This window comes from Danio rerio, chromosome 13 (assembly GCF_052040795.2).
Source record: "Danio rerio strain M-AB ecotype USA chromosome 13, GRCz13ab, whole genome shotgun sequence".
In the NCBI taxonomy this organism is placed as follows: domain Eukaryota; kingdom Metazoa; phylum Chordata; class Actinopteri; order Cypriniformes; family Danionidae; genus Danio; species Danio rerio.
Window position 1 is genome coordinate 18,064,347 of NC_141033.1, and position 12,953 is coordinate 18,077,299.

Consider the following 12,953-nt stretch of genomic DNA (forward strand, 5'->3'; position numbering starts at 1 on the left):
GAGATACCGAGACATGGCGGAGCGTACAGTTTGAGTAGGTTCGCAAGAAGAGTTGTGCTACTTTCCCTCTCACTTGTGTCCTCACCGCGCAAAATAAATGGCCAAGAAGAAACTATAAACGCAGACGAACATGCTCTCCTCGGAAGCGCAGGGGGAAAATGGACGAAGTTGCTTCGCGTAAGTGAACCGGAGAAATGTCTCGCTGTTTAGTGCAGTCAACAGCCTCGGGCAACAAACATGGCTTCTGTGCCTTTCTGCTGTTTGTAATAAAAACCCGCTTCGTTGAGCCATCGAGTCTCATGGCGCCGTGGCTCAAATCCTACAAGTGAGCGGATAGAGTGAAGTTCCTGCTGCGTTCATCGGGATTGTGTGGCGGAATTGGCGATAGCACTGAGCTAGCTAGTTAGCTAAGGAACTGTAGGAACTGCAATGGAGCCCAAGCACAAAGAGTTACTCCACCAGTGCCACCAGAACTTGCTGGAGTCCATCACGGATGCTGACCGGCTGATTGAGCTGCTGAGTAAATCGGGAAGCCTCAGCGAGCAGGAAGCGTTCGAGCTGGACCAGAACTGCTCCTCCAGCGCAGAGAAAGTGGAGCAGCTCCTGAAGATGCTCATGAACAAGCAGAGCGACCATTTCCTGGAGCTCTGTGTGGCCCTGGAGAAGACATACCCTCACCTGTACTCTGCCCTTTTCTCCAACGGTGGAGGACCAGCCGATCATCACTCTGGTAAGTAAGATACAGGGATGAGTAGACGTGCTTATGAACGCATGAGGCTTGATGGAGGTTTTGAACCAACACGGATGTTTGGTGGTCTTGTTTCTTCTAGAGATGGATCTGAAAGTCCTTGGAGATGCTAAACATTAGTTGTAGTATAATTTACGTGTGTGTAATATGCACAGTGCGGGATCTGAATTCTCTCTTGCATGCATCATTAGGTATTTGCATAGATGATGAGGTCATGCTTTTGTGCAGAGGATGCTTCAATGCCAAGATGCAACACTGTTTCTTCATGGCGCCAACAGTTAATGGTGCTTTCTGTTACATTTTTAGCTTTGGATCGATTTGAAAGTGTTGGAAGAGGTTATTCTAGATTTAAAGGTGAACGTGTCGATCACATTGTTTCATGATGTGTGTTAGATCACAGTTACAAGTCACTAAACCATTGTGTTTTTCAAACTTTTTACACATCAAAACATAGTGGTCCTCATGCAATGGACCTCTTAAAATTCTTAACTATAGGCAACTCTATAGTTTCTTGTATAAAGAGGGAATATGTAGTTCATAGGCTACATATTATATATGTATTTCAGTCATGTTTTTAATTATTTATTTGATTCATGTTTAGTTAGGTTTGGGAGTCAGAAAATCAAGTTCAGATGTCCACTTGATAATTATTTGTAAACTCTTATTATAAATTCTTGATTTTATTATTTAAATGGAAAAAGTTTGCTAATAAGAACGAATAAAAATAAATAAAAAAGTCTACAGACCTGTGTATTGTTTTTGTTAATTTAAACTCTTGTATATAAAAATATGGAATATAGTATTTGTAAAAAAAGTATTTATAACTTCAATATTTGATATTGAGTCTTGTTCAAAATGGTTAATTGAAGTCTTTGTCATAAGCCCTGTATTTTAGTAATTAAAGTGGTTATTGTCTTGTTTATGTTGGTAATGTGTTTAACATTTAAAATTAAGTATTATGTTAATTTATAAATCTAATTATTTCTAAATGAGTTTAATGCATTTTATTTGCATTAACATGCATTAAATATGCAAAATGCATTAACATGCCATTGCATTGGGGGTCTCCCATTTTGAAACTTGCTTAACATTCTAGAATATGTTCAGTATAGACATAAGCCCTGTTCAGCCGAGAGTAGTTTTATAGGGTATTGGAATTTCTGTTTCACATATGTACTTTTAAAATTTTAATCCCATCTGAATCAGCCATTTCTGTGTCATGTCTCAGACAACCTTTGTAAAAATTCCAGAGGAAATTTCCTCTTTTTTTAAGGCAAACTTTGGGGTCTTTTGAGAAATCCAATCCCATTAAAAAGTGATTGTCTGCTGATTTTTTTTTATTCCACGCGAACCACCATACAATCTCTCGATAGCATGTTTTTATTCAAGTTTCTGCTTTCTGAGCACCAGAAATGGATGTATGTGTTTGTTACCATGAAATAGAAATTTAAATTATACAAAATAAACCTATTAAGACTGGGTTCAGTAAGGTAAAATTACTTTCCTTTCAACACTCCGTTATTTAATAATGTGTTAAAATGGTTTTATTTCAGTGGATTTTATTAATATTATTATTATTATTATTATTATTATTATTATTATTGATATTATTATTTTGTTTACCAAAAGCAAAATATATTTGTTTGTTTATTTTTTTTTACAAAACACTAAATAAGTTATGTTTTGCTTTATAATTCAAAGGGCTTAAATATAAAACCACTTATTTAATTTCCACATGCATTTAATCACATTTGATAAGTAATGTTAAACAATGAAAATGTGTAAGTTCTGTTACTGAAATGTATGTTTTTATAGATTAACTTCATCTACACTCGTACTTCAATATTAAATATATATCGATTTTAGTCAGGTCCAAGTGGATGCATGAAGTCACAGACATTAGATGGAAAAAAATTAGGAATCAAGTGTGTGATCTTGTGCATAACATGTCTTTATATTTACATTGTTTATGAGGTCATATTGGTGATGCAATGGTGTAGCACAATGGTTTCAGTTATATTAGCTTTTGGATCAATAGGAGAGTACTGGAATTGATCACTCTGGGAATAAGGTTAAAGGACTGGGAGGTAAACATGTCATCATCCTTGATACGTGATGAGAATCAGATTATACATGCTTTGACATCTGAAATAGATTGACATATTTTTAATACATACTGTTTGCGAGTGGATTGCCTTATATTGTGTATTTACATTGCAACATTGACCAGATGAAACCTCTTGGCAGGTGAAGATTTTGACCCCATTTATACTATTGTAGCATCTGCTTGTGATTTTAGTTACAGATGAAAATTCAATCCAGGTGTAAACCAGGTTAAAAGGATAGTTAAACCAAAAATACATTTTCTTCACACAAACACAAAGCAAGATTTTCTAAATAATGTTGGTTTGAAAGCAGTCATTGAAATACATGGTAAAAAAAAAAAAAAATCCTATTATTAAAGTATCATTTTTGGGCTGATTATCCAGTACTCATTTAAATAGATGTTTGGCGAGTTATGTCTAATGTAGAAGCAGTTGTTCGAGATGTTTTTAGACGTATGCATGCAGATATAATTATTTTTTTTTTTTGCATGTGCATTGATAATGTGATTAAAACATTTTTTGTAAGTTGGATGATAAGAGGATTATGTGATGAAATTGTTTGCATGGTGGTTTCGGTTATTTTTAGCTTTGGATCAATAGACAAGTGCTGGAATTGACTGAAGTCACTGGCAAGAAGGATAGAGGATTGGGAGGTGAACATGCCCTTTATGCTTGATTCATGATGTGGATCAGTGCGCCCTTTAAAACTTGTGTTTGATTTCTTTTAGATGAATGTAAAGATGAAGCAGATGATGGAGTCTTTTATTTTGGTGGATAAACTTGACTGAAGTGAACTTTTGTGTGTATGGTTGAACCACAACCTGAACCACACTGTTCCAGTTACTATGACCATTTATGTGAAGCTGCTTGGACACAATCTACATTGTAAAAGCGCTATACAAATAAAGCTGAATTGAATTGAATTGAATGGTTGCTTGAATGCATCTATATGACCCTTAAAATAAGTCACTTTTTAGTGGAAGCCAAAATTATCTGAATTTGGACTTTTAGTTTTAAGGGTCTGTTTACACTTTTAATTAAAATGAACTTTTTCAGGGTTCATAAGTTGGAAAAACCTGGAAAAGTCATGGAATTTTAATATGGCATTTTCCAGGCCTGGAAAAGTTTTGGAAAAAACAGAAAAACCCACAAAGTTTTGGAAAAGGTATGGAAAACAGATATCTCTATACTTGAATATAGGTTATTTGCTTCTTTTCTGTCCTTGCCCAATCATATACTCTCACATTATTAGTGCGGTGTAAGCAGTATCTAAATCAGTTTTACATAGAAATAAATTTACACTGAAACTAAATAGATTGTTGCGTGTTTTACGATATGCTGTAATAAAATTGAACATGCATTGTTTTTCTTTTACCACGCATATGTAAACATTGCATGAAACATTAGGTCATGAAAATTTACTTGAAAGGCTTGAAAAAATCATGGAAAAGTTGTGAAAAGTTTAGTAGTAAAAATGTGTATGAACCCTATTTTTTGCTTTAGTATGGTGTTTATATCAGTCATTAAGTACATTTACATATACCAGTAATCTGATTTTAAAGCCTTCGAAGTTTTGTGTTTTATTGTTCCGAAGGTATATGTAAAGTTTTATATATATATATATATATATATATATATATATATATATATATATATATATATATATATATATATATATATATATATATATATATACACACATGTTTTTCACAACCATTTTATCTATTTATTTTTTTACGGCAACAGTATCTTCAGCAGAAAAGAAAAAAGCTACTGGTTGTAAATATATCCTAAAATAAAATATATTGTGTTCAATGTGGGGAAAAAGTTGTTTATACCCAGATATTAAAAAAAAAAGAACTTATTTTAGAGCAGTATTCTGAATACTGTAAAACCATGCTATTTTTATCCTAGGTTATTATACCGTCAGAATCTTATATGGCCCATGCCTAGTACAGACATGTAAACATCTTAATCAAACTATACCGTCGTGTAGGATTTTTGCTGCATTTTGCGAAAGAATAGTCTGTACACACAAGGCTGTTTGATACTATTCTCTGCACCTACCCAGTCGGCGAAGGACAACAGACACGCACATTAAGAAACGCTAAGTTTTTTTTTTTTTGTCTCATACGACGGGCTATATCAAATTCCATTAAAACAACAGTCTTTCAGCAGTTTAAACTCTCATCCAATGTCTCGTTTGTCACGGGGGGCACACATGAAATGTTCTTGAATAAAAGTGAAGATATCAAACTGCAAAATTTTACCTTAATCAAATTACAGTATGTGCTACAACATGTAAAACGGAATCATGAAAGGAACATTCAAAAAGCAACTCGTGTAAACACCTTAATCATTTTATTGTCTTATTCAAATTAAGGCAAATAATTAGATTACTAATGTCCATGTAAACAAAGTCGTTGTTAAGGCTAGCATTTGAACCCTGATGGTCACCAAACTATTGGAGCCAATAGGTTTCTGACGTTTTGTATATATTTTGCAACATTTTCTTTTTGCTTTGAAAAAACAAACCAAGATACCCGAGTATGACATGTCTATGTATTTGCACACATGATAAATATGTTCTTTTATTGCATAAGAGAAAGATGTCTCTTAAATTAACAGTAGTTTACTGCGGATGCTTTAAAGCAATGAATGACGTAATTGTTTTATGACATAATGAACGTGTTGCCTGATGGATCAATGCTAAATAGTTAGGATTTTCCCAGTGAAGGTAGTTGAACAGCAGGGTGGAACAGGGATCTTCTGCAAGTTGAAACGTGCTGTTAAAAAAGTACTATCGATTGGCCCTGTATGCAAAGATCACACTAGGGCTTCTCGTTCAATGCTCCACGTCTTCAAGCTATCACCAGTGATCAGAGAGAGGAATCATGGATAACTGAAATAAAGGTTTTTTGTTTTTTCTTCTGCATTATTAGCCTATGGAGATTTCACCGCTCATGACACGGGTCATGTCATTTCCATTTTAATTTTGTTCAAACCAAGAGCTTCCCTGATGCAGGTCTATGGAATAGCCTATGGGCTTACTAGTTTCCATGGAAACACGCTTGCCAGGATACCATGGCAAATCGATTTGAACATACATGTGCTGAGTTTGTAGACCTGTAAAAATGGCTCTAGAGTCTCAGACAAGGCTTTGAGATGATTGTAATTAATCTGATTTTCAGAGACCTCCACTGTGAGGAGTTTTGGAAAATGAAGGTGTAAGGATATATTGATATTGACTTAAACTGTATATTTATATATTATAATTTTATTTTCAGTAAATCCCAAACAATAAAGCAAGAAAAGTACTCTAGTTTTTTTTTTGTGGTTTCCACAAAAATATAAAGCAACATTGTTAGTATTTGGAAATGGTTTTTGAGCAGTAAATCAGTATGCAAGATTAATTGTATGATTTTTTTTTAACTTTAATATAGTTGTTTATTTCTATCTCTTACTGGTTATTGCTAGAGAGTTTTTTGTAATTGTATTGTCTTTTATGCTGTATTTTGATTTACTTTTGACCTGCTGCTAACAAGCTTATCAGGACATATCTGTGATTCACCCATCAAGATTCTCTGTTGTATTTAGTTAGTTTACAAACACACACACAGACACAAACCTACTTGAATGCATGGTTTACAAGGATGCAACCGAAGCATAATGTATTTTAGACTGTAAAAACACTTTCTTATTTTGCCTTGCCCTACCCTTATCAATAAACCAAAAAATGTTTAATGTCAAAAGACCCTGTTGAAGTATGATTAAAGCATTTTGAATTACAAGCACATAAGTTATGTCCTCATAAACCCCTTTAATATTTCCATACCAATGTCATTATGTAAATTTTCTTGTAAACCACATAAACAAGTACACACTCAAACACACACCCTGGGCTTGTTCTTGTCATCACAGTCTGATGTGGTTTTATTTGTATTCACACCCAGTTATAACAAATTCATAAACATGCAATTGTATGTATATATATATATATATATATATATATATATATATATATATATATATATATATATATATATATATATATATATATATATATATATATATATGTGTGTGTGTATATATGTGTGTGTATATATATATATATATATATATATATATATATATATATATATATATATATATATATATATATATATATATATATATATATATATATATATATATATATATATATGTGTGTGTATATATATATATATATATATATATATATATATATATATATATATATATGTGTATATATATATATATATATATATATATATATATATATGTGTATATATATATATATATATATATATATATATATATATATATATATATATATATATATATATATATATATATATATATATATTCTATCCACATATGACTATATATCTCCAGATTACGTTGTTTCATGTTTTCCAAGGCCTCTCACTAAAAAACCTGCCTTTTATTCTGATTTGAGCTGAAAAGGTATTTCAGAAGAATCGTTTATTTTAGTTGATGTGATTATTACATTTAGTCACGTTATTAAGAGCTAAAGATGAGCCTTTTCTCCCTGCAGGCTCCAGACGGCCTGAAATGACTCTGCCGTTTGCATGTATGATTACTAGCGCTAATATGAACCTGCTCTGAACTCATTCTCTCAAGCTGCCACTGTTGGCTCTTTTCATTGCCAGGTCTTCCTCAATACACAAACGCTCACACAGTGGTGGAGGAGGGGCTGGATGAGTTCAGAAAAGAGCATTTTGCAGCAGCTCCAACTGTTCAGCACACTGGCTAAAGGAACTGCAAACAGCATGGCTCTGCATGGATAGACTCTCCTGTTCACAGCCTCATAAATCAAGCAAAATAGGTAGACAAAAGATCAATGTTGCAGATCAATCTCTCTTAACAGGACAGGAAGAGTGAGATTTATGTGCGGTACATAAAATTCCGATGGCGGTAGTGCAAACTTGCACATTTCCATGAGCCAAAACGCATTGATTACTGTAAACGCATCCATGATCATTTCTGTTGACTTGGTGGTTTTTTTTTTATTGTTTACTTTAAAAACAGTTTTAGGGCTCTATGAAATCAGTTTTCATAGAAATAAATAAAGTTTGGTGTTCATTTTTATAGATATCATTTCAACAACTGAGTACAAATTCTTTAATTAATAGTGCATGTCTTTGGACTGTTTGGGAAACCGGAACAAATAATTATTACTGCTGCTTGTTCAAACTACCTGTTTGAAATGAGCTAAAACAACACTATTATTGCAATTTCTTTTGCTAATTTCTTAGTTTTATGTTTACTCCACCTAAATTGGTAAACCATGAAGTTAACTTAAGCATTTTGTTTTGGGACAACATGAAGTAATTGTGTTGGTCCAACTACCCGGTTAGGGGATTGTTGTTCTGAGCATGCTTTGCATTGGATTGAATTAGGATAGGGAAATGTTGACAATAAAAGTAATCTTAGGTGTTTAAAGTGGATTTTAATCTTTACTTTAGTTTTGAGATTACCACCTTGCAAAAGCACCCATGCTTTGGGTTTTGGCAGCTTAATAAGCAAAAATGCAGTTTGTTGCTTTGCTCAGTGAGCAATAAATTAGTTCTGAGATGGTTCTTCGAAAACTGTTTATGTAACTCACGAAATATGCTTCAAAACGGCTCTTTTAGTTCATTTAGAAAAACTTCAAATAAAACGAATAGACTTCGAAATGTACAACACAGTAGACATATGTTATCAGACCTTTGAGTTTGTTAAATAAAAATACAAATGTATTCAAACTTTTATTTGTTAAAATCATGTTGGACCAACTCAATTGCATTTAATTGTGTAAATATTTTTTTGTGCTAAACAAATCTATTGAATGAAAAATCCTACCCTCAATAAAATGTAGTTATCTTTTTGAGTGCAACCAGTGGAAACCCACGAGAACACAGAGAAAACATGCAAACTCCACACAGAAGTGACAAATAGTTCAACCGGGAATCTAACCAGCAACATTCTTGCTGTGAGGCGACAGTGCTAGTTTATTAATTGAAATGAATGAAGCATGTGTAATTAACAAAGATTTTAAATCTTTTATCTTTTTTTGAAAATTTTTTTTATTTTTTATTTTTTACCACTTATTATTTCATATTCTTCCTCCCAAATTATAATTTTTCTGCTTTGAGTTTTTGGAGCTCTTTAAAAACACTTAAGTTCTTTTTTAATTTTTTTTTTTTTTATTATGGATTCTGTTTTAATATTAAAATTAATATTTGAAAAGGTTTAGGACCATGTGTGATATCAGTTGAACCCATTCAAACAATATTTTATATTCTATGTATGGAATGGATTCAAATTTAGCAGAATTTAAATAAGGGTGATAATCAAATAAAAGGAAACAATGATATAACATTGTGATATCTTCAAATGTAATGTTTTTCCATTTAGCCGTCACTGTGCTGCACAATAGGGCGAAGCAGTGGCGCAGTAGATAGTGCTGTCGCCTCACAGCAAGAAGGTCGCTGGTTCGAATCTCGGCTCAGTTGACATTTCTGTGTGGAGTTTGCATGTTTTCCCTGCGTTCGCGTGGTTTTCCTCTGGGTGCTCCGGTTTCCCTCACAGTCCAAAGTCATACCGTACAGGTGAATTGGGTAGGCTAAATTGTCCGTAGGGTATGGGTGTGTGTGTGTATGTGTGTATGTGTGTGTGTGTGTGTGTGTGTGTGTGTGTGTGTGTGTGTGTGTGTGTGTGTGTGTGGATGTTTCCTCAGAGATAGGTTGCGGCTGGAACGGCATCCGCTGCGTAAAAATGTGCTGGATAAGTTGGTGGTTCATTCTGCTGTGGCGACCCCGGATTAATAATAAAGGGACTAAGCCGACAAGAAAATGAATGAATGAATGTGCTGCACAATAGAGTTTTAATGTGAAAATGGAAGAAAAGAAATTGTTGTGAAATTGTTTTCATAAATGTGTTGTTCAGTATCAGTATTATTACTTTAAGAAATAAATATAACCACCACACATTAGTACAGCATTTATTTTAAGGTGTGTTCAAGTTGTTGTGAAACCCTTAATAACCATATTGACTTTGTTAGCTCACATTGCTGGTTTTGTGGCAAACAATTAATATTATTTTGTGGCAAACAATTTTCATTTCATGCATATTATTAAGGAAAAAAAATCAAAAATCTGTCATCTAAAATTTAAATCTGAAAGCACTTGTTTGTTTTAGTCAAATTCTCATATTATGTCTGTCTGAAATTTTGGGATTTGTCAACATATAACAATATGAAAAAACAAAACAAAAAAACAAAATGTTTTTTGGTTTATGCAGACTTTAAAACTCACTGTCTTGTCATTTCAAGGATAGAAACTTAATCACATTATCACATGCTGGTGAAGTGAACTCTCAGTTCTCAAGTGAACTCAAAATAATAGGGCTCTACATTTAATAGCTGTTTCTCTCACTGCTCTTGGCCTGAAGTCTCTGTGGCGTGTGCATTGATGCTGATGCTGATGCAGATGCAGCCTGATGCCTTCACGGTTTCCCCATCTGAAGTTATTGCTGTGACCTATGGACTGCCTTGGATGGGAGGTGGTTGAATGCGACACTGCAGCTTTATGGTGTCATCCATTTCAAATGAGCAGCAGTGCAGTTGTTTCACATTGACTAGGGCTTGTCCGCAACTCCTTCATGCAGTCCAACGTAGGGCCAATACAGAGACAACAGACCTTTTGTTTGAAATGAACTGGTCCAAACTGCATGGTCAGCAGTTTGTGCTGTTTACGGACCACGAGGGCCGTCCACTTCAATCCCAGTTGATCAGTGCAGTTACAATGTGACAGTATATCAAAAAGAGTTCTTGATTCCCCCAGCTCTAGAAATTGAGCTTTTCAGCAGGAAAAATGATTTGTGTTTGACATGTGGTTGCATTTCTGAGCGAGTCTTGTATCCTTTGTTTTATAGCTTCAAAGCATTTTTTGGGATTCTAAAAGGGTTCTGTTTTTGCTGTTTTATAAAGTGTTGATTCTGTTTTTAGGTGTTGTGCTGGAACATGTTTTGATTCTTGGTGGTTTGGTAAAAAAAGCATTGTTTTTCACATTTACATTATTACAAGGCTTTTCTCCCCAGCCTGGCGCAAATCACTTGTTCTAGGAAAAAGACCTGCCTTCAGAAAAACAAAATGTGTAGTGATTGGTTAGCCATCCTAGTGCGTTGTGATTGGTGTTTAGACATCGTTTTTGATTTAAAAAAACAAAAACAAAGTATCTTTCTTTGGAGTAGACTTTGAGATTTAAAGTGTGGCTGCACGGCATTGGAAAAATGTAACATTGCGATTATGTTTTTCTTCTATAAAAAACCGTCAACAAGCACAGATAAATTCAATAAAGAAAAAGTAAACGAATAAAATAAACAGCATTTTATTGTTGTCCAAGGAAATGCTCATAATAACCGATTCATCATTGACTGATTAATGATGTCAGTTAAACGATAAAGAAATAATAATAATAAATATATATATATATATATATATATATATATATATATATATATATATATATATATATATATATATATATATATATATATATTAGTACTGTCAATCGATAAAAAAAATTAACTAATTAATCGCATTTAAAAAAAAAAACTAATCGCGATTAATCACATTTAAAATACTGAAACTTTGTAATTTTGGCTATTCATATGTAAAATTTATGTAAACGCAAGACAAATACTATTCAAAATATAACTCATTATTAGAATTTTGTTTAACTTGTAACACAGATTTCTTCATGTAAACAACATACCCGCAATAAACCATCAAGATTCTGGCTTGACAGCCATATTTATTACAGAAATAAAAACACAGGCATGTTAATGCCATTTGAATTTAAAAAAAATCAATGCCAATCAAGAAAACATTGATTTCCATGTTGGATTCTAAGTGGACTGCAAAAAATGCCAAAATACAAGTATTACAGATATGGAAAATTATAATAGTAGCAATAAAGTATTGAATACAAACAATTGCTCTCATTGCAGGGCTGGACTAGGACAAAAAAAATCAGTCCTGGCATTTTGGGCCAGAGCAGCCCACTACATCAATCAAAATGCTCCCTATCTGTGCACGCCCTTGAATATGTTTACCAACTCCCATTCAATAAAAGCACAAAAGCCATTTATAGGAAATAATGAGACTTGACAAATTAAAAACTTAAATTTGATTTATTTAATATTATAATAAAATTATAATCCACACTGGAAATGTGGGTGCCTCTGTGTTTTGAGGGAGCCTAATAAATAATGAACATGACAAAAACTGCCTGCTGACGCACACAGTTAATGTTGATTAATAAAACAAAGTTAAATAATAAAAGCAATGTGTCAGAGACCCTAAAAAAAGTTTAACTCAACAATGAAACTTCAAACGTAGCAAAAAGATTTTACATTGTCAATCAAATGAACTCAAACAGTTGAAAAATGTAACAAATATTTGTTTCTGCCCGAACTACAAAACTAATTGTAAAAAAGTTGCTTAAGTTGCACACTAGTTTGGTCATGTATAAATATCATTATGATAACCATATTGTATAAATATTATTGTCACTATAAGCCTACATCATGCTGACGATCAAAAACAATATGTCATGATATCTCATGCGCTTGTCTTCAGCCCAACATGGAAGTTTGTGATTTGGTCAGCCCAATGTCAATAAAGAAAAGAACCAATGGGCTGCAGATTATGTCACACAGCCCAGCCACTCTGTCCGGAAAAGAAACATCTTACTTTCAGAGCTTGACAGCACACAGCACCGTCAATCACTTAGGCAGAAATACATGACAGTCTGCTAAGTGTTTTATGGGCCAATCAGATCATAAGAAGATATATATAAGAAGATATATATATATATATATTAGAGCTTCACACGATTCTTGCTAAAATGAGGATTTTTTTTTTTGTGATATTTTGTTTTTGTTTTTTTGCCTAAAATAAAGAAAACGATTTTGTCACAATTCTGTAGATGTAAAATAAAGCTTAATATGAGTGAGCTATTATTATTATTTCAGAAACATATGGTAAAATAAAAATAATAATATTATGTGTAGAT

The 12,953-nt window shown here is 33.0% G+C and overlaps 1 protein-coding gene across 9 annotated transcripts in view; it reads left to right on the top strand.

The window, feature by feature from the left end:
• The window catches only part of dlg5a (discs, large homolog 5a (Drosophila)), a 155,188-nt gene continuing 142,235 nt past the window's right edge, over positions 1-12,953 (top strand). For 8 of the 9 annotated variants that reach the window (XM_087278377.1, XM_087278380.1, XM_087278384.1 and 5 more), the window contains exon 1: positions 1-730. In XM_087278377.1, coding sequence (XP_087134503.1) covers positions 430-730 — 301 coding nt within the window. In that variant the 5' untranslated portion in view covers positions 1-429. The remainder of the gene's footprint in view (positions 731-12,953) is intronic. The other variant, NM_001145603.1, reaches the window with a different exon arrangement.